This window comes from Coturnix japonica, unplaced genomic scaffold (genome assembly GCF_054131305.1).
Source record: "Coturnix japonica strain WE unplaced genomic scaffold, WE-NBRP24 Scf054, whole genome shotgun sequence".
NCBI classification, from domain to species: Eukaryota; Metazoa; Chordata; class Aves; order Galliformes; family Phasianidae; genus Coturnix; species Coturnix japonica.
The window spans coordinates 549,057-574,880 of record NW_028188957.1 but is presented as its reverse complement, the minus strand read 5'-3'; the positions used below and the strand labels follow the sequence as shown (position 1 = coordinate 574,880).

Below are 25,824 nucleotides of genomic sequence, written 5' to 3'. Positions count from 1 at the left end.
TGATCCCAATCCAATTGATCCTAATCCCATCAATTGATCCCAATCCAATTGATCCTAATCCCATCAATTGATCCCAATCCAATTGATCCTAATCCCATCAATTGATCCCAATCCAATTGATCTTAATCCCATCAAATGATCCCAATCCCATTGATCCTAATCCCACTGGTCCCAAGGCCATCAAATGATCCCAATCCCATCAATTGATCACAATCCAATTGATCCCAATCCCATCAAATGATCCCAATCCAATTGATCCTAATTCCATCAAATGATCCCAATCCAATTGATCTCAATCCCATCAAATGATCCCAATCCAATTGATCTGTCCCATCAAATGATCCCAATCCAATTGATCTCAATCCCATCAAATGATCCCAATCCAATTGATCTGTCCCATCAAATGATCCCAATCCAATTGATCTCAATCCCATCAAATGATCCCAATCCAATTGATCCTAATCCCATCAATTGATCCCAATCCAATCGATCCCAGTCCCATCAAATGATCCCAATCCAATTGATCTCAGTCCCATCAAATGATCCCAATCCCATCAATTGATCCCAATCCAATCAATCCTAATCCCATCAAATGATCCCAATCCCATCAATTGATCCTAATCCCATCAATTGATCCCAATCCAATTGATCCTAATCCCATCAAATGATCCCAATCCCATTGATCCTAATCCCACTGGTCCCAAGGGCATCAAATGATCCCAATCCCATCAATTGATCGCAATCCAATTGATCCCAATGCCATCAAATGATCCCAGTCCCATCAATTGATCCCAATCCAATTGATCTCAGTCCCATCAAATGATCCCAATCCCATCAAATGATCCCAATCCAATTGATCCCAATCCCATCAATTGATCCCAATCCCATCAATTGATCTCAATCACATCAATCCCAATCCAATTGATCCTAATCCCATCAAATGATCCCAATCCCATTGATCCTAATCCCACTGGTCCAAAGGCCATCAAATGATCCCAATCCCATCAAATGATCCCAATCCAATTGATCCTAATCCCATAAAATGATCCCAATCCCATCAATTGATCCTAATCCCATCAAATGATCCCAATCCAATTGATCCCAATCCCATCAATTGATCCCAATCCCATCAATTGATCCTAATCCCATCAAATGATCCCAATCCAATTAATCCCAATCCCATCAATTGATCCCAATCCAATCAATCCTAATCCCATCAATTGATCCCAATCCAATTGATCCCAATCCCATCAAATGATCCCAATCCAATTGATCCCAATCCCATCAATTGATCCCAATCCCATCAATTGATCCCTATCACATCAATCCCAATCCAATTGATCCTAATCCCATCAAATGATCCCAATCCAATTGATCCTAATCCCATCAAACGATCCCAATCTAATTGATCCCAATCACATCGATCCCAATCCAATTGATCCTAATCCCATCAATTGATCCCAATCCAATTGATCCCAGTCCCATCAAATGATCCCAATCCCATCAATTGATCCTAATCCCATCAAATGATCCCAATCCAATTGATCCCAATCCCATCAATTGATCCCAATCACATCAATCCCAATCCAATTGATCCTAATCCCAATCCAATTGATCCTAATCTCATCAAATGATCCCAATCCCATTGATCCTAATCCCACTGGTCCAAAGGCCATCAAATGATCCCGATCCCATCAAATGATCCCAATCCAATTGATCCCAATCCCATCAAATGATCCCAATCCAATTGATCCCAGTCCCATCAAATGATCCCAATCCAATTGATCCTAATCCCATAAAATGATCCCAATCCCATTGATCCTAATCCCATCAATTGATCCCAATCCAATTGATCTCAATCCCATCAAATGATCACAATCCAATTGATCCTAATCCCATCAATTGATCCCAATCCAATTGATCCCAGTCCCATCAATTGATCCCAATCACATCGATCCAAATCCAATTGATCCTAATCCCACTGGTCCCAAGGCCATCAAATGATCCCAATCCCATTGATCTCAATCCCATCAAATGATCCCAATCCAATTGATCTCAATCCTATCAATTGATTCCAGTCCCATTGATCCCAATCCCGCTGATCCAAAGCCTATCAATTGATCCCAATCCCATCAAATAATCCTAATTCCACTGATCCCATTCCCAACAAATGATCCTAATCCAATTGATCCCAATCCCATTGATCCCAATCCCATTGATCCCAATCCATCTGGTCCCAATCCCATCAATTGATCCCAATCCAATCAATCCTAATCCCATCAAACGATCTAAATCCTATAAATTGATCCTAATCCCACTGATCCCAATCCCATCAATTGATCCCAATCCCATCGATCCCAATCCAATTGATCCTAATCCCATCAAATGATCCCAATCCCCACTGACCCCACCCCACTGACCCTACCCCATTGATCCCACCCCCACCCCATTGATCCCACCCCACTGACCCCACCCCACTGATCGTATCCTGACCCCACTGACCCCACCCCACCTCACTGACCCTACCCCATTGATCATACTCCATTGATCCTATCCCCACCCTACTGACCCGACCCCATTGATTCCACCCCACTGACCCTACCCCATTGATCATACCCCACCCCGCTGACCCCACCCCATTGATTCTACCCCATTGATCGTATCCCCACCCCGCTGACCCCACCTCACTGACCCCACCCCACTGATCGTATCCCCACCCCACTGACCCCTCACCCCATTGATCCCACCCCCACCACACTGACCTGACCCCACTGATTCTACCCCATTGATCTTATCCTCACCCCGCTGACCCCACCCCATTGATTCTACCCCATTGATCCTACCCCATTGATCGTATCCCCACCCCGCTGACCCTACCCCACTGACCCCACCCCACCTCACTGACCCTTACCCCATTGATCATATCCCCACCCCACTGACCCCACCCCACTGACCCTACCCCACTGATCGTATCCCCACCCCACTGACCCCACCCCACTGACCCAACCCCATTGATCCCACCCCACTGACCCCACCCCACTGATCGTATCCCCACTCCACTGACCCCACCTCACTGACCTGACCCCACTGATTGTATCCCCACTCACTGACCCCTCACCCCATTGATCCCACCCCCACCACACTGACCTGACCCCACTGATTCTACCCCATTGATCATATCCCCACCCTGCTGACCCTACCCCACTGATCCCACCCCACTGATCGTATCCCCACCCCACTGACCCCTCACCCCATTGATCCCACCCCCACCACAGTGACCTGGCCCCACTGATTCTACCCCATTGGTCATATCCCCACCCCGCTGACCCTACCCCACTGATCCCACCCCACTGATCGTATCCCCACCCCACTGATCCCACCCCACTGACCCTACCCCATTGATCGTACCCCACCCCACTGACACTACCCCATTGATCCCATCCTCTCCCCATTGATCCCACCACACTGACCCAGCCCCACCCCACTGACCCCACCCTACTGACCCGACCCCATTGATCCTACCCCATTGATCCCAACCCCACCCCATTGATCCCACCCTACTGACCCTACCCCACTGATCCCATTCCCACCTTGCTGACCCCACCCCACCCTATTGATCCCACCCCACTGACCCTACCCCATTGATCATACCCCACCCCACTGACACTACCCCATTGATCCCATCCTCTCCCCATTGATCCCACCACACTGACCCAGCCCCACCCCACTGACCCCCCACCCCATTGATCATACCCCACCCCACTGACCCAACCCCATTGATCCCACCCCACTGACCCCACCCCATTGATCATATCCCCACCCCACTGACCCCACCCCACTGACCCTACCCCATTGATCATACCCCACCCCACTGACCCCACCCCACCTCACTGACCCAACCCCATTGATCCCACCCCACTGACCCCACCCCATTGATCGTATCCCCACCCCACTGACCCCACCCCACTGATCGTATCCCCACCTCACTGACCCCACCCCACTGATCCCACCCCACTGACCCCACCCCACTGATCATACCCCACCTTGCTGACCCCACCCCACCCCGCTGCCCCCCAGGCCCGGAGTCGGAGGGCCCAGAGGAGTCGGTTCGGTTGCTGACGTTGGATGAAGGCTCCAAGGAGTTCGATGACGCCGTGAGCCATTTCTATGGCACCCTGCAGGAGCTGCGCGGCCACATCCGCGTCATCAGGGTGGGCTACGGGATGGGGGGCCCATGTGGGATGGGGGGGTCTCCAAATGGGGTTGGGTTGGGGGGTCTCCAAGTGCGGCTGGAGGGTCTCTGAATGGGATTCGGGGGTCTCTAAATGGGGTTGGGTTGGGGGGTCTCCAAATGGGGTTGGGGCGTCTCTAAATGGGGTTGGGTTGGGTTGGGGGGTCTCCAAGTGGGGCTGGGGGGTCTCCAGGTTGGGCTGGGGGTTCTCTAAATGGGGTTGGGTTGGGTTGGGGGGTCTCTTATTGGGGCTGGGGGGTCTCTAAATGGGGTTGGGTTGGGTTGGGGGGTCTCTTATTGGGGCTGGGGGGTCTCTAAATGGGGTTGGGTTGGGTTGAGTTGGGGAGGGTCTCCAAGTGGAGTTGGGGGGGTCTCTAAATGGGGTTGGGTTGGGGGGTCCCCAAGTGGGGCTGGGGGGGGTCTCCAAGTGGGGCTGGGGGGTCTCTAAATGGGGTTGGGGGTCTCTAAATTGGGTTGGTTTGTTTTGGGGGGTCTCCAGGTGGGGCTGGGGGTTATCTAAATGGGGCTGGGGGATCTTTAAATGGGGTTGGGGTTCTCCAAATGGGGTTGGGTTGAGTTGGGGGGTCTCCAAGTGGGGCTTGGGGGTCTCTAAATGGGGTTGGTTTGAGTTGGGGGGTCTCCAAGTGGGGCTGGAGGGTCTCTAAATGGGGTTGGGTTGGGTTGGGGGGTCTCCAAGTGGGGCTTGGGGGTCTCTAAATGGGGTTGGGTTGGGTTGGGGGGTCTCCAAGTGGGGCTGGAGGGTCTCTAAATGGGGTTGGGTTGGGGAGGGTCTCCAAGTGGGGTGGGGAGGGTCTCTAAATGGGGTTGGGTTGGGTTGGGGGGTCTCCAAGTGGGGCTTGGGGGTCTCTAAATGGGGTTGGGTTGGGTTGGGTTGGGGGGTCTCCAAGTGGGGCTGGAGGGTCTCTAAATGGGGTTGGGGGTCTCTAAATGGGGTTGGGTTGGGTTGGGGAGGGTCTTCAAGTGGGGTGGGGAGGGTCTCTAAATGGGGTTGGGTTGCATTGGGGGGTCTCCAAGTGGGGCTGGGGGGTCTCTAAATGGGGTTGGGGGTCTCTAAATGGGGTTGGGTTGGGTTGGGGGGTCTCCAAGTGGGGCTGGGGGGTCTCTAAATAGGGTTGGGTTGGGGGGTCTCCAAGTGGGGCTGGGGGGTCTCTAAATGGGGTGGGGGGTCTCTAAATGGGGTTGGGTTGGGGGATCTCCAAGTGGGGTGGGGGGGGGGGTTCTAAATGGGGTTGGGGGTCTCCCAATGGGATTGAGCTTTGCCAAATGGGGTTGGGGGTCTTCCAATGGGTTTGGGGGTCTCCAAATGGGGCTGGGGGGTCTCTAAATGGGGTTTGGTTGGGGGGTCTCTAAATGAGGTTGGGGGGGTCTTTAAATGGGGTTGGGTTGGGGGGTCTCCAAGTGGTGCTGGGGGGTCTCTAAATGGGGTTGGGGGTCCCCTTATAGGGGTCTCCCAATAGAGTCGGGGTCCCCAAATGGGGGTCCCCAATTGCGGGTGGGGGTCTCCAGATGATGTTGGGGGTCCCCAAATGGGGGTCCCCAATAGCGGGTGGGGGTCCCCAAATGGGGTGGGGGTCCCCAATAATGGGGTCGGAGTCTCCAAATAGGGGTCCCCAATAGTGGGTGGGGGTCCTCAAATGGGGTCGGGGTCCCCAAATGGGGGTCCCCAATAGTGGGTGGGGGTCTCCAAATGGGGTCGGGTTCCCCAAATGGGGGCCCCCCTAAAGTGGATGGGGGTCTTCAAATGGGGTGGGGATCCCCAAATGGGGGTCCCCAATAGTGGGTGGGGGTCTCCAAATAGGGTCGGGGATCCCCATATAGGGGTCCCCAAATGGGGGGTCCCCAGTATTGAGTGGGGGTCCTCAAATGGGGTCGGGGTCCCCAAATGGGGGTCCCTAATATTGGGTGGGGGTCCCCAAATGGGGTCGGGGTCCCCAAATGGGGGCCCCCCTAAAGTGGATGGGGGTCTTCAAATGGGGTCTGGGGTCCCCAAATAGGGGTCCCCAAATTGAGTCGGGGTCCTCAAATGGGGGTTGGGGTCCTCAAATGGGGGTCCCCAATAGTGGGTGGGGGTCCCCAAATGGGGTCGGGGTCTGACCCCCCCCCCCCCCCTCGCTCTGCGCAGGCGCAGCAGTTGATCCACCCCCGGCTCTACGGGCGGTTCCGGCGGCGCCGGGCGGAGATGGAGCGGAGGGGGGAAGGCGCCTGGAGGGAACAGCTGCTGTTCCACGGTACCACCGCCCCCCGCGGCCTCGCCGTCTGCCTGCACGGCTTCCGGCCGCAGCTCTGCGGTAAGGGGGGGGGGGGGGGTGTCCATGGGGGGGGTCCCATATGGGGGGGGGGGCAGGTCCCATATGAGGGGGCAATTTGGGGGGGGGTCCCATATGAGGGGGACTGGGGGTGGGGGGGGTTCCTAGGGGTAATTTGGGGGGGGAGTCCCATATGAGGGGGGCAGTTTGGGGAGGGGTCCCATATGGGGGGGGCTGGGGGTGGGAAGGGGTCCCTTGGGTCAATTTGGGGGGGGGGTCCCATATGGGGGGGGAGGGCAGGTCCCATATGAGGGGGGGTCTCTGTGGGCAATTTGGGGGGGGGGTCCCATATGAGGGGGGGTCTCTGTGGGCAATTTGGGGGGGGGTCCCATATGAGGGGGGCTGGGGGTGTGGGGGTCCCTGGGGGCAATTTGGGTGGGGTCTTTGTGGGCAATTTGGGGGGGGGGTCCCATATGAGGGGGGCTGAGGGTGGGGAGGGGTCCCATATGAGGAGGGCTGGGGGAGGGGTCCCTGGGGGCAATTTGGGAGGGGGGTCTGGGGGGGGAGGGGCCCATGGGGGCAATTTGGTGGGGGTCCTTGGGGTCAATTTGGGGGGGGGTCCCATATGAGGGGGACTGGGGGTGGGGGGGGTTCCTAGGGGTAATTTGGGGCGGGAATCCCATATGAGGGGGGCAGTCTGGGGAGGGGTCCCATATGGGGGGGGCTGGGGTTGGTCCCATATGAGGGGGCAGTTTGGGGCAGGGGTCCCATATGAGGGGGGCTGGGGTGGGGGTCCCTGGGGGCAGTTTTGGGGGGGGGTCCCATATGAGGGGGCAATTTGGGGGATTGGGTCCCATATGAGGAGGGCTGGGGGGGGGTCCCTGGGGGCAATTTGGGGAGGGGTCCCATATGGCACCAGTGACCCCATAAGTGACATCCGGCACCGGTAACTCCACCAGCCCCATATGGCACCAATGACCCCAGTGACCCCATAAGTGACATCCAGCCCTGGTAACCCCACAACCCCATATGGCACCAATGACATCACCGGTGACCCCATAAGTGACATCCAGCCCTGGTAACCCCACAACCCCATATGGCACCAGTGACCCCATAAGTGACATCCAGCCCTGGTAACCCCACAACCCCATATGGCACCAATGACATTGGTGACCCCAACAGCCCCATATGGCACCAGTGACCCCATAAGCAAAATCCATATGGTACCAGTGACCCCATAAGTGACATCCAGCACCGGTAACCCCACAACCCCATATGGCACCGGTGACCCCATAAGTGACATCCAGCCCTGGTAACCCCACAACCCCATATGGCACCAGTGACCCCATAAGTGACATCCAGCCCTGGTAACCCCACAACCCTGTATGGCACCAATGACATTGGTGACCCCAATAGCCCCATATGGCACCAGTGACCCCATAAGTGACATCCAGCCCTGGTAACCCCACAACCCCATATGGCACCAGTGACCCCATAAGTGACATCCAGCCCTGGTAACCCCACAACCCCATATGGCACCAGTGACATTGGTGACCCCATAAATGACATCCAGCCCTGGTAACCCCACAACCCCATATGGCACCAATGACACTGGTGACCCCAACAGCCCCATATGGCACCAGTGACCCCATAAGTGACATCCAGCCCTGGTAACCCCACAACCCCGTATGGCACCAATGATACTGGTGACCCCAACAGCCCCATATGGCACCAGTGACCCCATAAGTGCCATCCATATGTCCCTCTGACCCCATAGATCCCCCATTCCCATCTGTGACCCCCTCCCCTCCATCATCTCCCCCCAGGTCCCCCTCGGTGCCGCGGCGTTTCCTTCTCGGTGTCGGCGGCGTTGGCGGCCCATGAGCGTCATTCACCCGCTGCAGCCGACGGCACCAAATGTATTTTGGTGGCCAAAGTTCTGACCGCGACCAGCACCGGATCGGGATCGGGTCGTCGGTCCGGTAGAACCGTGGGTGGCACCGCACGGAACCGGATCCTACTTGGCGGTGGAACCGAAGGCGCCTACCCGCTCTACATGCTCACCTGCCGGAGCGCCACCGAGTGATGGGATGGGAGATATGGGGGGTGATGGGACATGGGGGGCTCCATGGGGGGCTCCATTGGGGGGTGCTGGGCCATGGGGGGCTCCTACCCGCTCTACATGCTCACCTGCCGGAGCGCCACCGAGTGATGGGACGGGAGATATGGGGGGTGATGGGACATGGGGGGCTCCATGGGGGGCTCCATTGGGGGTGATGGGACATGGGGGGCTCCATGGGGGGTGATGGGACATGGGGGGCTCCATGGGGGGTGATGGGACATGGGGGGCTCCATGGGGGGCTCCATTGGGGGTGATGGGACATGGGGGGCTCCATAGGGGGCTCCATTGGGGGTGATGGGCCATGGGGGGCTCCATGGGGGGCTACATTGGGGGTGATGGGACATGGGGGCTCCATTGGGGTCTCCATGGGGGGCTGTTGGGTATGGGGAGGTGCTGGGACATGGGGGCTCCATTGGGGGTCTCCATGGGGGGCTCCTACATGCTCACCTGCCTGAGCGCCACCGAGTGATGGGACGGGAGATATGGGGGGTGATGGGACATGGGGGCTCCATGGGGGGTTCCATTGGGGGTGATGGGACATGGGGGCTCCATAGGGGGCTCCATTGGGGGTGATGGGACATGGGGGGCTCCATAGGGGGCTCCATTGGGGGTGATGGGACATGGGGGGCTCCATAGGGGGTTCCATGGGGGGCTCCATGGGGGGCTGTTGGGTATGGGGAGGTGCTGGGACATGGGGGCTCCATTGGGGGTCTCCATGGGGGGCTCCTACCCGCTCTACATGCTCACCTGCCGGAGCGCCACCGAGTGATGGGATGGGAGATGCGGGGGGTGATGGGACATGGGGGCTCCATGGGGGGCTCCATGGGGGGCTCCATTGGGGGCTCCATAGGGGGTGTTGGGCATGGAGGGGTGATAGGCCATGGGGGGTTTCATGGGGGGTTGTTGGGCATGGAGGGGTGCTGGGCCATGGGGGGCTCCATGGAGGGGTGCTGGGCCATGGGGAGCTCCATAAGGGGCTCCATAGGGGGGTGTTGGGCCATGGGGGGGTCCATTTGGGGCTCCATAGGGGTCTGTTGGGTATGGTGAGGTTCTGGGACATGGGGGTCCCATGGGGGGCTCCACAGGGGGGTGTTGGGACATGGGGGGCTCCATTGGAAGCTCCATTGGGGGCTCCATGGGGGGCTGTTGGGAATGGAGGGGTGATGGGACATGGGGGGCTCCATAAGGGGCTCCATGGGGGGCTCCATTGGGGGTGATGGGACATGGGGGGCTCCATGGGGGGGCTCCATAGGGGGCTCCATTGGGGGGTGCTGGGCCATGGGGGGCTCCTACCCGCTCTACATGCTCACCTGCCGGAGCGCCACCGAGTGATGGGATGGGAGATATGGGGGGTGATGGGACATGGGGGCTCCATTGGGGGCTCCATTGGGGGTGATGGGACTGGGGGGCTCCATTGGGGGCTCCATTAGGGGTGATGGGACATAGGGGCTCCATGGGGGGTTCCACAGGGGGAGATGGGACATGGGGGGCTCCATAGGGGGCTCCATTGGGGGGTGCTGGGCCATGGGGGGCTCCTACCCGCTCTACATGCTCACCTGCCGGAGCGCCACCAAGTGATGGGATGGGAGATATGGGGGGTGATGGGACATGGGGGGCTCCATGGGGGGCTCCATTGGGGGTGATGGGACATGGGGGGCTCCATGGGGGGCTCCATTGGGGGGCTGTTGGGTATGGTAAGGTGCTGGGCCATGGGGGGCTCCATTGGGGGTGATGGGACATGGGGGGTTCCATTGGGGGGCTCCATAGGGGGGTATTGGGCATGGTGAGGTGCTGGGCCATGGGGGGCTCCATTGGGGGCTCCATAGGGGGGTGTTGGGCCATGGAGGGCTCCATAGGGAGGCTCAATTGGGGGCTCCATAGGGGGCTCCATGGGGGGCTGTTGGGCATGGTGAGGTGCTGGGCCATGGGGGGCTCCATAGGGGGCTCCATTGATGGCTCCATGGGGGGCTCCATTGGGGGGTGTTGGGCATGGAGGGGTGATGGGACATGGGGGCTCCGTGGGGGGCTCCATAGGGGGGTGCTGGGCCATGGGGGGCTCCATTGGGGGCTCCATAGGGGGGTGTTGGGCATGGAGGGGTGCTGGGACGTGGGGGTTCCATGGGGGGCTCCTACCCGCTCTACCTGCTCACCTGCCGGAGCATCGGCACGGCCTGAGCGCCACCGAGGGATGGGATGGGAGATATGGGGGGTGATGGGACATGGGGGCTCCATGGGGGGGCTCAATTGGGGAGCTCCATAGGGGGGTGCTGGGCTATGGGGGGCTCCATAGGGGGGGTGATGGGACATGGGGGGCTCTATAGGGGGGTGTTTGGCATGGAGGGGTGCTGGGACGTGGGGGTTCCATGGGGGGCTGTTAGGTATGGTGGGGTGCTGGGCCATGGGCGGCTCCATTGGGGGCTCCACTGGGGGGCTCCATGAGGGGCTCCATTGGGGGTCTCCATGGGGGGCTCCTACCCGCTCTACCTGCTCACCTGCCGGAGCATCGGCACGGCCTGAGCGCCACCGACGGATGGGATGGGAGATATGGGGGGTGATGGGACATGGGGGGCTCCATGGGGGGTTCCATTGGGGGCTCCATAGGGGAGTGTTGGGCATGGAGGGGTGCTGGGACATGGGGGATTCCATGGGGGGCTCCATGGGGGTCTGTTGGGCATGGAGGGGTGCTGGGCCATGGGGGGCTCCATAGGGGGGTGTTGGGACATGGGGGCTCCATAGGGGGATCCATAGGGGGGCTCAAGTGGGGGGCTCCATGGGGGTCTGTTGGGCATGGAGGGGTGCTGGGCCATGAGATGGTGCTGTGCCATGAGCCATGTATGTACCAGGATCACTGTGCTGTGCCTTGTAACCCAACCATCCCATGGCTCTGTGACCTTTCGGGACCCTTCCAACCCAACCCAACTATCCCATGGCTCTGTAGCCTTCTAGGACCCTTCCAACCCAACCATCCCATGGCCCTGTGGCCTTTCAGGACCCTTCCAACCCAACCCAACCCAATTCAACCACCCCATGGCTCTGTGACCATTCAGAACCCTTCCAACACAACACAACACAGTAACACAACACAGCACAACCATCTCATGGTTCTTTGGCCTTTCAGGACCCTTCCAACCCAACCCAACACAACCCAACCATCCCATGGCTCTGTGCCCTTTCAGGACTCTTCCATCCATACCCAACCCAACCCAACGCAACCATCTCATTTCTCTGCGACCTTTCAAGACCCTTCCAACCCAACCCAACCCACTCACCCCATACCCCAATGACCATCCAGGACCCTCTCCCCCTTCTCCCCCTCCTTTATTCCCCTCAGTCCCCCAGCAGCGCCGTCACCTCCCTGGTCCTCTCCCTCACGGCCTCCTCCAGCACTGCACATCTTTGTGACCTTTCAGGACCCTTCCAACCCATCCCAACCCAACCCAACCATGCCATGGTTCTTTGGCCTTTCAGGACCCTTCCAACCCATCCCAACCCAACCCAACCATCCCATGGTTCTTTGGCCTTGCAGGACCCTTCCAACCCAACCATCCCATGGCTCCATGATTGTTCAGGACCCTTCGAACTCAACCCAACCCAACCATCCTATGGCTCTGTGACTATTCAGTACACTTCCAACCCAACCCAACCCAACCATGCCATGGTTCTTTGGCCTTGCAGGACCCTTCCAACCCAACCATCCCATGGCTCCATGATTGTTCAGGACCCTTCGAACTCAACCCAACCCAACCATCCTATGGCTCTGTGACTATTCAGTACACTTCCAACCCAACCCAACCCAACCATGCCATGGTTCTTTGGCCTTGCAGGACCCTTCCAACCCAACCATCCCATGGCTCTGTGTCCTTTCAGGACCCTTCCAACCCAACCCAACCCAACCCAACCCAACCCAACCCAACCATCCCATGGCTCTGTGTCCTTTCAGGACCCTTCCAACCCAACCCAACCCAACCATCCCATGGCTCTGTGTCCTTTCAGGACCCTTCCAACCCAACCCAACCCAACCATCCCATGGCTCTGTGTCCTTTCAGGACCCTTCCATCCCAACCCAACCCAGATTGTCCCACTCTTCTACGTGCTGCTCCAGCTTCACCTCAAGTCTTGTTTTTACATTTCACTTCAACCATGCAAGGACATGAAACTCTTGTCTAGGGTCCTAAGGATGGATACAAAGAGGAAGTAAGGTTTGAAGTAAACAAAGTTCCTTGGTTTGTTGAGGAAAACAGAGACTGAGGACATCCCTCATATTGGCCTGCAGCTCGTCACAGGGGAGAGGAAGGGCAGCTCTGCTGTCTGGGGACTGGAAAAGGTCCTGTGGGTAAAGCATGGAGCTGCATCAGGGGAGGTCAAGTGGGAAGTTAGGGAAAGGTTCTGTACCAGAGGCAGAATTGAAGACAAAACTGATAGGAAAAATGATTCTGTGACCATGTTTGTTGTAAATATGAGAGATTCTTGGATGGGAGGAAAAAGAATCTGCTGCCCATCAAGGCTTATGTTGGTGACACAGTTACAAGAGGAGGTCTTGTGGCCCTTTTGTGGCACACATGATGGTTTTTAGAGCCATGTCTCTGTAGTGGATGAAGTAGGAAGGGCATCGTATGAAGGAAGGAAAAGAAGGAATCTGAGGCTGGCATGCATGAGAACTTTATTGAGAAAAACAGACTGAAAGGAAGAATCGACTTGTTGATTGCAAGTGGAAACAATAGAATATCAAGTGCAAAAATAGAAGAAAGTCAAAGTGGTTCTGGTCCCAGACAGCATGGTCTGATGTTGTTCCACAGTTCTCTATTTCATGCCATGAGAAGAGGAGCCATGGCTGCTGATCTTGTGTGCCTTCAGTGACACAGAGGAGCGTGGTGAGTGCGTGGTTTGCCTTGCAGGGTGCAGGTGGTTGCTGTCAGGGTGTGGGCGCAGGCCCTTAGCAGGGGTAGCGGGCTCTCCCGCCGTTGAAGCAGCCCAGGCCTCCGAAGCCGAAGCCGCCGGAGGAGATGGACACTCCCTGGGCGCTGAGGGCGCTGCCCACGGCAGCTGATGAGGAGGATCCGACGGCGGTGTTCTGGGGGAAGGAGCTGAGGATGGGTCCCGGCAGGGTGACCACCACGGTGGAAGGCTGGATGACGACTTGGGAGTCCTGGCACTGCCTGACACAGGGCTCGTTGCAGCTGTTAGCCAGCGGGGTGGGTCCGCAGGGGCGGCAGAGGTCGTAGCAGGACATGGCTGTGGGGTGGAGGGTCCCTGGAAGAGAAGGTGTTGGGTGAGCGGAGGGGGCTGTGGGGCAGAGGGGAAGTGGAGAGCTGGGTAGGATTGGGCAGTGGAAGAAAGGAAGCGGGGTGCAGGCTGACCTGTAGGAGCAGAGAGGAGAAGGTGTCAGGAGAAGGGTGTGAGGGAGCGAGGTGCAGGGCCGGCTTTTATGCTGCTGTCTGAGTGCCCGAGGGCTTGGAGAGAGCCTCTGCGCATGGCAGCATTGTGCAGCGTGCAGCTCTTGCATCACGTAGTGTTGCCACTCATGGGTTCTGTGTTCTCCTTCCAGGAACTCTGCCATTTCACGTCCTTCTCTTGAGGTCATGTCCTGATGACAGCAGCGGCACCTTTCAAGTGAGAATATTTGAGGCCAAAGGTGCCACGTTGCACCTTCATGTCATGGCACGCGGAAGTAGTGGCCAACGCTCAGTAAAGGAGCAGTGTTGTCAGTGAGGTCATTGCTTGGCACACATGCACTGTTGCTTTGTGTCTTTGTTGTTAGAGGTGTTGCCTGTTCCAAGTATCTCTGGATGCCTGATTTGGGCATTCTTATTATTGTGCTTCACAGATCTCAATGGCAGTTCCTTAGATGAGGAGATTATCCATGTTGTTCACCATGGGAACCTTTTTTTCATCATTTCCATGAACTTCAGCAAAGTTCTTCATTGTGCATTTCATGAAATTCGTCTGGGGGAAATGTTGAGAACTTACCTTAAGAAATACATAATGTGTTGGGTGAAGCTGTGGGTCAGAAATCCAGCTCAATGACTTCCATTGGATGTGGTTACGTCAGGCCAGTCACGTATGGGATTCTCCAGAGGTCCATTTTTGTGTCTGTGCTCTTCCATGTTTAACTAAATGACCTGGATTCATGACTGCAATGCATCCAGATTAAGAAGTTTTTGGATGACAGTAATTAGGGAGAAGCAGCTGACCCTCTCAGTATTAGGGAGGCCTTGGAGAGCTCTTGAGAGACCCAAGGGCTGGGCCATCACCAATGGCATGAAGCCAACGCTATGGGTCACCAGCCTTTCCTCCTCACATCCTCAGTCCTGCTCAGCCAAACTGTCATAACTCTCATGACCTCTGATAAAAATCGACATTTCAAGGGGGTCTCATCAAGGAGTACATTAACACAAAGCCCTGGCTGCAAACATGATGGCTGCAGCAAAGGGGTGCCCTGCAGAGTGCCAACAGGAACAACTTGGGATCATGGCAGGACTCAGCCCACATTAGGAAAGTTCCAACTAGATGATCACTGAAGACCCTTCCAACCCAAGTCCATCTATGATTTATGATATGACTCCCAATGTCACTAGAACTGCCAGCTCCACTCTTTACCTGCAAGAAAAACAGCCTCAACCTTCAAAACAGTTCCCCACTGCCTGAGAACTGCCAGCCATCAGGTAATTACAGCCAGCCTCCCTGCTCATGCACAGTCTCTTAATGTATGAGGACACGAAACCGATGTGGAATAGCCAGTAAGAAAGGTGAAGACTAAATGTAGAACCACACATTCCAATGGAGACACAAACCACGTGGCAGGAATGCTGAGCAATGATCTCACCAACACCACGTCTCTGCTGCATGTGGGAAAAATCATCTGCCAACCGGACATTAATGTTCCAGAACAAGTCTTGGCCTCCAGTACTTTCACTTGAAACTACTGACGTGGTTAAATGGCCACTTGTCCCACAGAAAATTGAAAGGAAGCATGGTGGGAAGAGAAAAACACCTCACCTCATGACTGGCCAGACTTTGGTATGCAACAGCAGCTCTGCACAATGCTGCCATGCGCAGAGGCTCTCTCCAAGCCCTCGGGCACTCACACAGCAGCATAAAAGCCGGCCCTGCACCTCGCTCCCTCACACCCTTCTCCTGACACCTTCTCCTCTCTGCTCCTACAGGTCAGCCTGCACCCCGCTTCCTTTCTTCCACTGCCCAATCCTACCCAGCTCTCCACCCCTCCTCAGCCCCCACACTCCCCCAACCCCCTCCGCTCACCCAACACCTTCTCTTCCAGGGACCCTCCACCCCACAGCCATGTCCTGCTACGACCTCTGCCGCCCCTGCGGACCCACCCCGCTGGCTAACAGCTGCAACGAGCCCTGTGTCAGGCAGTGCCAGGACTCCCAAGTCGTCATCCAGCCTCCCGCCGTGGTGGTCACCCTGCCGGGACCCATCCTCAGCTCCTTCCCCCAGAACACCGCCGTCGGATCCTCCTCATCAGCTGCCGTGGGCAGCGCCCTCAGCGCCCAGGGAGTGTCCATCTCCTCCGGCGGCTTCGGCTTCGGAGGCCTGGGCTGCTTCAACGGCGGGAGAGCCCGCTACCCCTGCTAAGGGCCTGCGCCCACACCCTGACAGCAACCACCTGCACCCTGCAAGGCAAACCACGCACTCACCACGCTCCTCTGTGTCACTGATGGCACATGGCATAAGCAGCCATGGCTCCTCATTTCATTGGAGAATACAGCCTAGCCTGAAGCAGCGTAACACCATTCTGTCCGGGAACGGGACCTCTTTGACTTTCTTCTTTCTTTGCACTTGAAATGGTGCTCCTTCCACTGGTGATCACCAAATGGATGCTTCCTTTCAGTCTGTTTTTCTCAATAAAGTTCTCATGCATGCCAGTTTCAGAGTCCTTCTCTTCATTACTTTGCAAGATGCAATTCCCACTTCACCCACTACAAAGCCATGGCTCTACAAATGAATATGATGGCTACAAAAGAGACTCCCGGCCTCCTCTTGCAACCACATCACCAACAAGTGCATTGGTGGCTAGGAGTCGGCCTTAATCATATTATAAAGTATCTTCAATAACTCAAAGATTTGAGCACAGAGAGGCTCTTCTTCCTATCCTCTCATACAACATGATAGAGCTTGCTAGTCCTGCAGTAGGCATTAGAAGACAGCATCCTGCTCTCACAAACAGTCCTCCCTGCCTACTTGGACAGTTACAAGACAGGCCCCAAGCTGCCACAGGCACAAAACAAGCAGCCTCTTTTCTCCAAGCTACAGCATTCCAACATCAATGGGCACCCAGACAGCCGTGTATCACAGCCAGAGGGAGAGACAAGAGCTAAAGGCTGGTAAATGAGTTTGACGAGCTCAGGGGGCAACAAATGCTGTGCAACCAGAGAATACCCAGGTATGTTGGAAGGGATGCACGATGATTACTGAATCCAACTCATGCCTCTGCAATGCACTTCTTAAAAATATGACCATGTGTCTGAAAATCACTCTCCAAGTACTTGTTGAACTCTGGCAACCTTCATGCTTGTGCACTACCCTGGGAAGCCTGCTTCATGCCCGACTTCCTATGATACAGAACCTTTCCCTTACCCCCAACTTAACTGTCCTCTGACACAGCTCCATGATGCTCATGAAGTCCTGTTCATGGCACCAGACAGCAGAGCTGCCCTTCCTCTTACCTTTGATGTGCTGTCGGACACCAGTAGGCCTCCCCTCAGTCCCCTCTTTGACAAACAAGCCAAGAAACTTCAGTTCCTACAGACCTTATACCGTGTTTGTAGCCCTTCTTTGGACACTGCACAATAATTGTTTCATGTCCTTTTTATATCTCTGCAGTCAAAACTAAACACAGCGTTAGAGATGGGGACGGAGCAGCACAAAGCAGAGTGGGACAATCCCTTTCCATCTCTCCCTGGCAGTGAGCGCCTTGATGCACCCCATGGTACGGACAGACCTTTTGGCTGCCAGGGCACACTGCTGAATCAGAATGATCTTGCCATCAAGCAGAACCCCCAGATCACTTTTTGTGGTGCTGCTTTTAAGACACTCATCTCCCAAATCTTCTAATTTCCACGGTATTCTGGAGTCAGGTGTAGAATCAAACTCTTGTTCAGCTTCATGAAATTGGTGATGGCTGAGCCCGCTGGTTTCTCAAGAGCTCTCTCCAAGACCTCCCTAATCCTGAGTCAGTCAACTGCTTCTCCGTAGTTACTGTCATCCACAAACTTCTTATTTACGTACATATATGAGTCCTGCATCAAGATCATTCAGTAAAGCATGGACTCAAATGCCATTACCACTTGAACACTGCCGACAGGGTCAAAGGAAAACAACCACAACACTAGGAAATGAAAAGGAAGCATTGTGGGAAGACACAAACACATCATGTCATCACTGGACAAGCTCTGGCACACAAAAGCAGCTCACTGCACACAATGCTGCCATGCGCAGAGGCTCTCTCCAAGCCCTCGGGCACTCAGACAGCAGCATAAAAGCCGGCCCTGCACCTCGCTCCCTCACACCCTTCTCCTGACACCTTCTCCTCTCTGCTCCTACAGGTCAGCCTGCACCCCGCTTCCTTTCTTCCACTGCCCAATCCTACCCAGCTCTCCACCCCTCCTCAGCCCCCACACTCCCCCAACCCCCTCCGCTCACCCAACACCTTCTCTTCCAGGGACCCTCCACCCCACAGCCATGTCCTGCTACGACCTCTGCCGCCCCTGCGGACCCACCCCGCTGGCTAACAGCTGCAACGAGCCCTGTGTCAGGCAGTGCCAGGACTCCCAAGTCGTCATCCAGCCTTCCACCGTGGTGGTCACCCTGCCGGGACCCATCCTCAGCTCCTTCCCCCAGAACACCGCCGTCGGATCCTCCTCATCAGCTGCCGTGGGCAGCGCCCTCAGCGCCCAGGGAGTGTCCATCTCCTCCGGCGGCTTCGGCTTCGGAGGCCTGGGCTGCTTCAACGGCGGGAGAGCCCGCTACCCCTGCTAAGGGCCTGCGCCCACACCCTGACAGCAACCACCTGCACCCTGCAAGGCAAACCACGCACTCACCACGCTCCTCTGTGTCAATGATGGCACATGGATCAGCAGCCATGGCTCCTCTTCTCATGGCATGAAATAGAGAACTGTGGAACAACATCAGACCATGCTGTCTGGGACCAGAACCACTTTGACTTTCTTCTATTTTTGCACTTGATATTCTATTGTTTCCACTTGCAATCAACAAGTCGATTCTTCCTTTCAGTCTGTTTTTCTCAATAAAGTTCTCATGCATGCCAGCCTCAGATTCCTTCTTTTCCTTCCTTCATACGATGCCCTTCCTACTTCATCCACTACAGAGACGGCTCTAAAAACCATCATGTGTGCCACAAAAGGGCCACAAGACCTCCTCTTGTAACTGTGTCACAAACATAAGCCTTGATGGGCAGCAGATTCTTTTTCCTCCCATCCAAGAATCTCTCATATTTACAACAAACATGGTCACAGAATCATTTCTCATATCAGTTTTGTCTTCAATTCTGCCTCTGGTACAGAACCTTTCCCTTACTTCCCACTTGACCTCCCCTGATGCAGCTCCATGCTATTTGCACAGGACCTTTTCCAGTCCCCAGACAGCAGAGCTGCGCTTCCTCTCCCCTGTGACGAGCTGCAGACCAATATGAGGGATGCCCTCAGTCTCCGCTTTCCTCAACAAACCAAGGAACTTTGTTTCCTTCAAACCTTACATCCTCTTTGTATCCCTCCTTAGGACCCCAGACAAGAGTTTCATGTCCTTGCATGGTTGAAGTGAAATACAAAAACAAGACTTGAGATGAAGCTGGAGCAGCACATAGAAGAGTGGGACAATCCTCAGCGGTGGGCCCGATATACAAATGGAATGCTCAGCACTTCTGGGGGCCAGCACACACTGCTGACTCAGATCCAACCTGATATCAACCAGAAACTGCAGATCTCTTTTGGAGGAGCTGCTCTGAAGTCTCTTCTCTCCAGATACTCAAATATCCAGGGCATTGTGCAATCAGGTGCAGAATCCACATCCTCTTCTTCAGGCCTCCCTAATTCTGAGAGAATCCAGAGGGAGTCAACTGCTCCTCTGTAATTAACATCTACAGACTTGTTGATCTGTACGCATTCAAGTCCTGCATTTAGAATAGGATGCAAAAAGGCAGAGTTTCTGGAAGAACAACACACACCACATGACGTGTAACATTACATCATACAAGAGTAGCTCGCAGCACTGAGACGGGATCCATAAAAGTCCTCTATGGGGTAAGCGTGAGGAACTTGCCTCCAAGTACAGCTGGTGCCCCCCATCACAAGGTTCTGGGCCCTAGCCTTTCAGACAAGTGCTTTCAGGGCCCCATGAGCTCCACTTGTCCAAACCATACAGGCTCAGATTCTGGCTGAGTATGGCATGTCATATCATACAATTATATTAGCATGGAACTGTGAAGGTTGGAAGGACTCTGAACCATTATCCTTTCACTGGGCTGATGACCCACCACTGAGTCATGCTGACCAGGGCCCGTCATTGAACTCCACCAAGGATGCATACATTTCCTTTATCTATGGAACTTCCAGTTCCTTCTTGTAACTATCATAGCCTATACAGAGAAATTATAGCTTCTTCCATTGACGCCCAACTCAACATTGATCTGCAATCAAGCCCTGCTTCAGCCTTCCAGACCAACACACTCCCCTCCAGCTCAGGGCTTGCTGCCTCTCACCCAGGCCGGAGAGGACTGCGGCGTGCTCACACAGACAGCGTTCATCAGCCTCCATCAGCTACAATCCCCATGGATGGGATGAAACTCATCCATTTCTCAGACCGCATTCCCATCCATCATGACCTTACAGGATAAACTGAAAGGGCCTTACAAAGTCATGAGAAAAATGTGTAGCATGTACAGCATATTCAGGGATAGGGAGTAAGGCTGAAGTCTGCCTGGTGAGGTGGGATGACAGCATGGAAGGAGGGATTGGGATTTGAGTGGATCAAGCAAAACAGTAAAGCCTGGAGCAGCTTACTAAGGACGCCAGGAGATGCGGTACCCACCTGACAGAGCCACAAACCACCACGCACAAAAGCCACGCGGCGACCTCAGTCCTGATAAACACCACTCACACTTTCAGCATGCACTGACTGAAATACCATTCCCACTTGAACAGCGCCGACAGGGTCAAGGGAACACAACCACAAGAGAAGGAAAGAACAAGGAAGCGTTGCGGGAAGACACAAACACATCACCTCATGACTGGTCAACTTTTGGCACGCAGCAGCAGCTCTGCACAATGCTGCCATGCGCAGAGGCTCTCTCCAAGCCCTCGGGCACTCACACAGCAGCATAAAAGCCGGCCCTGCACCTCGCTCCCTCACACCCTTCTCCTGACACCTTCTCCTCTCTGCTCCTACAGGTCAGCCTGCACCCCGCTTCCTTTCTTCCACTGCCCAATCCTACCCAGCTCTCCACCCCTCCTCAGCCCCCACACTCCCCCAACCCCCTCCGCTCACCCAACACCTTCTCTTCCAGGGACCCTCCACCCCACAGCCATGTCCTGCTACGACCTCTGCCGCCCCTGCGGACCCACCCCGCTGGCTAACAGCTGCAACGAGCCCTGTGTCAGGCAGTGCCAGGACTCCCAAGTCGTCATCCAGCCTTCCACCGTGGTGGTCACCCTGCCGGGACCCATCCTCAGCTCCTTCCCCCAGAACACCGCCGTCGGATCCTCCTCATCAGCTGCCGTGGGCAGCGCCCTCAGCGCCCAGGGAGTGTCCATCTCCTCCGGCGGCTTCGGCTTCGGAGGCCTGGGCTGCTTCAACGGCGGGAGAGCCCGCTACCCCTGCTAAGGGCCTGCGCCCACACCCTGACAGCAACCACCTGCACCCTGCAAGGCAAAGCACGCACTCACCACGCTCCTCTGTGGCAGTGATGGCACATGGATCAGCAGCCATGGCTCCTCTTCTCATGGGAGGATACAACCAAGCCTGGACCAACATCAGACCATGCTTTCTGGGAACAGGATGACTGTAACTGCCTTCTTACTTTGCACTTGAAATTATGCCCTTTCCACCTGGTGATTCCCAAGGGGATCCTTCCTTTACATGTATTTTCTCAATAAAGATCTCATGCAAGCCAGATTCAGATTCCTCTGCTTTATTTCTTCGCCCTGTGTTATTTCCACTTCACCCACTACAGAGTCATGGCTCCAGAAAACTTTATGCTGGGTACAAAAAGGCCCCAAGATCTTCTCTCGCATCCATGTCACCAACAGGAGCATTGCTGGCCAGCAGATGGACGTCATCACATCAAGCTTTATCTACACTTGCCCAAAGACAAGAATATAATCAACTGCCCTGCTCAAGCCCACTGCAGAATTGCAGGCTGTCCACAATCAGGTCCGGTCCCATCACACACACTTTTAATGAAGATACTGAACAGCACTGACCTCAGTTCCCACTCTTGTGCTATACAGCTGTGAACTCACCACAGCAGGACTCTGTGACACAGCTCACTCCACTGGATCCTTCCTTCAGCCACGTTTAAGGCCATCCCAGTGCCCACATAACTGAGTGGTTTGCTGTCAATTTGTCTATGAGCATCTCATGGGAGGAAGCCTCAAAGCCTTTCCTAAAGGCAAACTCATCAAATTTAGTCACATCTCCTCAGGATCAAAGCTGGTCACTTCCATGCTGAAGAAACTGAGATGATGTTGTATATCCATGATTTGTATTTGCACCATTTATTTCCCATTCTGTACTGGACAAAGAACTCAAGGTACAGCCTCCTCAGGATGGCGTACAGAGGAATGATGACTTCCCTGCACCTACTGACAACAGTAGTTCTGATACAAGCCAGGATGCCTCCTTGGATATACAGGCATGTTGCTGGCTCAAGTTCAATCAAGCATCAACCAATACACCAAGGTGCATTCCCTCCATGCAGTATTCCATCCAGTCTGCCCCAAGCCTGCAGCATTGCCTGGGGGTGCTGTGGCCAAACTGCAGAACCAGACGCTTAGTCTTGTTGAACTTCATCCTTTGGCTGCAGCCCCGCTATCCAGCCTGTGTAGATGCTATGTAGGGCCATCCTTCCCCTTGTCTTGTACCGCTGAAGCCAAAGCTGAGCACAGCACTTGGGGTGAGGCCACACCAGCACAGAGCAGAGTGGGACAACATGACTCTCTCCCACTGGCAGCTCTCATCTCAGTTTAACAGATATCTATTTCTCCACTCTTCCACCTCCTTCAGCATAGCAGGGAATGAGCTCTGTCCCAACATCAGAAGCCCCTCCCAGGCACTGGGACTTTTCTAAGGCAAATGACATCACCCACACAAGAACAACAAGTGGCTCCCTCAGCATTCATTGGTGGAACAGGCAGCCCTCACAGCCTATAGGCACAAACATTCTACTTCTCTTAATCTCCCTCAACAACAAGCACTGTTCACCTCAGCACCAAGACACAAAGCACTCAACTCAACTGAATGGGGGCCTGCCCCGCACTCCTCAGCCATGTCCTTGACCACAAGGCCTGGAGAAGGTCACGATTCCATACCCATGCAACATGTATGCTTCTCATTTCCCCATGGAATCTCCAAATCCAACTGGAAACCATCAATGGCCATGCAGACAAATGGCCTCAGCCACTGATACTCAACAATAATCCCATAAACTCTGCTTCAACCTTCCAGAACAACACCCTCCCATTCAGCTCAAGGTTTGCTACCTCCCAGCCAGGACTGAGAGCAATGAGTCCTGTCCTCATAAACAGCCCTCCTCTGCCTAAATAAGCTACAATCCCCATAGAGAGCACTAAGATGAAACTACGCAATACACGCAGAAATCTAGTTCCAAAATAAAACCTTGACAGCAAACCAAGGTGTCAATGAAGGATACCCAATGGGAAAGAGAAGGGCAAAGCACATGGAAAGGGAAATGGGATGAAAGCAAGCAGGGATCAGTTGTGACACAAGTAAACGGGTCTCCTGCCAGACACACTTGGGAAGCCCAGAGCAGCCTGAGAAGAATGCCGGGAAATGGGGTCCAACCCTCAAAATGCAGACAAACCAAGCAACATCAGTGCGAAGCTGTGTCCTCACTCCTGAGACCACATCTCTTCCATGCTTTAGATGTATCTTCCAACCACCATCATGCGACACACCTTGTGTATAAATCCAACAAAATATTCATTTTCCCTTAAAAACTGCCGACAAGGTCAAAGATCAAATCCACAACAAAAGGTAATGAAAAGGGAGAGCTGTGGACGGCAAACACACCCCACCTCATGACTGACCAGGCTCTGGCACGCAACAGCAGCTCTGCACAATGCTGCCATGCGCAGAGGCTCTCTCCAAGCCCTCGGGCACTCACACAGCAGCATAAAAGCCGGCCCTGCACCTCGCTCCCTCACACCCTTCTCCTGACACCTTCTCCTCTCTGCTCCTACAGGTCAGCCTGCACCCCGCTTCCTTTCTTCCACTGCCCAATCCTACCCAGCTCTCCACCCCTCCTCAGCCCCCACACTCCCCCAACCCCCTCCGCTCACCCAACACCTTCTCTTCCAGGGACCCTCCACCCCACAGCCATGTCCTGCTACGACCTCTGCCGCCCCTGCGGACCCACCCCGCTGGCTAACAGCTGCAACGAGCCCTGTGTCAGGCAGTGCCAGGACTCCCAAGTCGTCATCCAGCCTTCCACCGTGGTGGTCACCCTGCCGGGACCCATCCTCAGCTCCTTCCCCCAGAACACCGCCGTCGGATCCTCCTCATCAGCTGCCGTGGGCAGCGCCCTCAGCGCCCAGGGAGTGTCCATCTCCTCCGGCGGCTTCGGCTTCGGAGGCCTGGGCTGCTTCAACGGCGGGAGAGCCCGCTACCCCTGCTAAGGGCCTGCGCCCACACCCTGACAGCAACCACCTGCACCCTGCAAGGCAAACCACGCACTCACCACGTTCCTCTGTGTCACTGATGGCACACAGGACCAGCAGACCATGCTGTCTGGGAACATGAGTGCAGTAACTTTCCTCTTTCTTTGCACTTGAAATTGTGCCCTTTCCACCTGGTGATCACCAAGTGGATCCTTCCTTTACATGTATTTCTCTCAATAAAGTTCTCATGCATGCCAGCCTCAGATTCATTCTCTTCATTCCTTTGCACAATGCACTTCACACTTCACCAACCACAAAGCAATGGGTCTACAATTGAATTTGATGGCTCCAAAACAGCCCCAGGACCTTCTCTTGCAATCACATCACCAACCAGTGCATTGGTGGCTAGCAGATGGCTTTCATCTCGTCACGTTATCTATGCTCTTATAAAGAATGTCAAATAGTACAATTGCACAGCTGAAGTCCAGTCGGGAATTGGAGGCTGTTCACAGTCACATACAGTCAGAACCACAGTATCACCTAGGTTGGAAATGGCCCACATCATAATCAAGTCCAACACATCACCAACAGATCTCACTATACCATGTCCCTCAACACAACGTCCAAACGTTCTTTGAACACTTCCAGTGTCAGTGACTCCCCCACTTCCCTGGGCAGCCCATTCCACTGCCTGACCACTCGTTCAGAGAAGTAGTATTTCCTAACATCCAGCCTGAACCTACCTTGGTGCTGCTTGAAGCCATTCCCTCTAGTCCTATCACCAATAGAGAAGAGACCAACTCCCAGCTCACTACAACCTCCCTTTGGGTAGTTATAGAGAGCAATGAGGTCTCCCCTGAGCCTCCTCTTCTGCAGACTGAACCGTCCCACCTCCTTCAGCCTCTCCTCATAAGGCCTGTGCTCCAGACCCCTCACCAGCTTTTTGCCCTTCTCTGAACATGCTCCAGGGCCTCAATGGCTTTCTTGCAGTGAGGGGCCCAAAACTGGACACAGAACTCAAGGTGTGGCCTCTCCAGGGTGGAGTACAGAGATGATGACTTCCCTGCTCCGCTGACAACACTAGTTCTGATACAAGCCTGGATGCCTTCTTGGATATACAGGCATGTTGCTGGCTCAAATTCTGTCAAGCAACAGCAAATACAGCAAGGTCCATTCCCTCCATGCAGTATTCCATCCAATCTGCCCCAAGCCTGCAGCATTGCCTGGGGGTGCTGTGGACAAAGCACAGAACCAGACACTTGGTCTTGTTGAACTTCATCCATTGGCTGCAGCCCTGCTATCCAGCCTGTGTAGATGCTATTTAGGGCCATC

The 25,824-nt window shown here is 55.0% G+C and overlaps 5 protein-coding genes across 10 annotated transcripts in view; 4 read left to right on the top strand and 1 right to left on the bottom strand.

The window, feature by feature from the left end:
- Nucleotides 1-10,021, top strand: part of LOC107307564 (uncharacterized) — a 42,097-nt gene extending 32,076 nt beyond the window's left edge. For all 4 annotated transcript variants that reach the window (XM_085533120.1, XM_085533122.1, XM_085533121.1 and 1 more), the window contains 3 exons: nt 4,078-4,211; nt 6,375-6,540; nt 8,325-10,021. In XM_085533120.1, the coding sequence (XP_085389246.1) occupies nt 4,078-4,211; nt 6,375-6,540; nt 8,325-8,584 (560 nt within the window). In that variant the 3' untranslated portion in view covers nt 8,585-10,021. The remainder of the gene's footprint in view (nt 1-4,077; nt 4,212-6,374; nt 6,541-8,324) is intronic.
- Nucleotides 10,022-10,934: 913 nt separating this feature from the next.
- Nucleotides 10,935-16,506, top strand: LOC146752023 (feather keratin 1-like). 3 transcript variants are annotated; one of them, XR_014941021.1, is made up of 3 exons: nt 11,009-13,491; nt 14,166-14,330; nt 14,445-14,503. XR_014941021.1 is itself a non-coding variant. In XM_085533115.1 (2 exons), exon 2 carries the CDS (start codon nt 15,920-15,922, stop codon nt 16,214-16,216), a length of 297 nt encoding a protein of 98 aa, XP_085389241.1. In that variant the 5' UTR covers nt 11,007-13,491; nt 15,900-15,919; the 3' UTR covers nt 16,217-16,506. The 3 variants fall into 3 exon arrangements, 1 of the variants encoding a protein (XP_085389241.1); XR_014941020.1 differs by having other exon boundaries at nt 10,935-13,491; nt 14,166-14,503; XM_085533115.1 differs by lacking the exons at nt 14,166-14,330; nt 14,445-14,503 and adding an exon at nt 15,900-16,506 and having other exon boundaries at nt 11,007-13,491.
- Nucleotides 13,264-13,893, bottom strand: LOC146752024 (feather keratin 1-like). The gene has a single exon (XM_085533116.1). The coding sequence runs from the start codon at nt 13,848-13,850 to the stop codon at nt 13,554-13,556; it is 297 nt and encodes a 98-aa protein (XP_085389242.1). The 5' UTR covers nt 13,851-13,893; the 3' UTR covers nt 13,264-13,553.
- Nucleotides 16,507-16,731: 225 nt separating the features above from the next.
- On the top strand, nt 16,732-18,908 carry LOC146752022 (uncharacterized). The gene is made up of 2 exons (XM_085533113.1): nt 16,732-17,024; nt 17,465-18,908. Exon 2 carries the CDS (start codon nt 18,014-18,016, stop codon nt 18,617-18,619), a length of 606 nt encoding a protein of 201 aa, XP_085389239.1. The 5' UTR covers nt 16,732-17,024; nt 17,465-18,013; the 3' UTR covers nt 18,620-18,908.
- A 4,797-nt stretch (nt 18,909-23,705) lies between these two features.
- On the top strand, nt 23,706-24,755 carry LOC146752021 (uncharacterized). The gene has a single exon (XM_085533114.1). It carries the CDS (start codon nt 23,914-23,916, stop codon nt 24,508-24,510), a length of 597 nt encoding a protein of 198 aa, XP_085389240.1. The 5' UTR covers nt 23,706-23,913; the 3' UTR covers nt 24,511-24,755.
- Nucleotides 24,756-25,824: the final 1,069 nt, after the last annotated feature.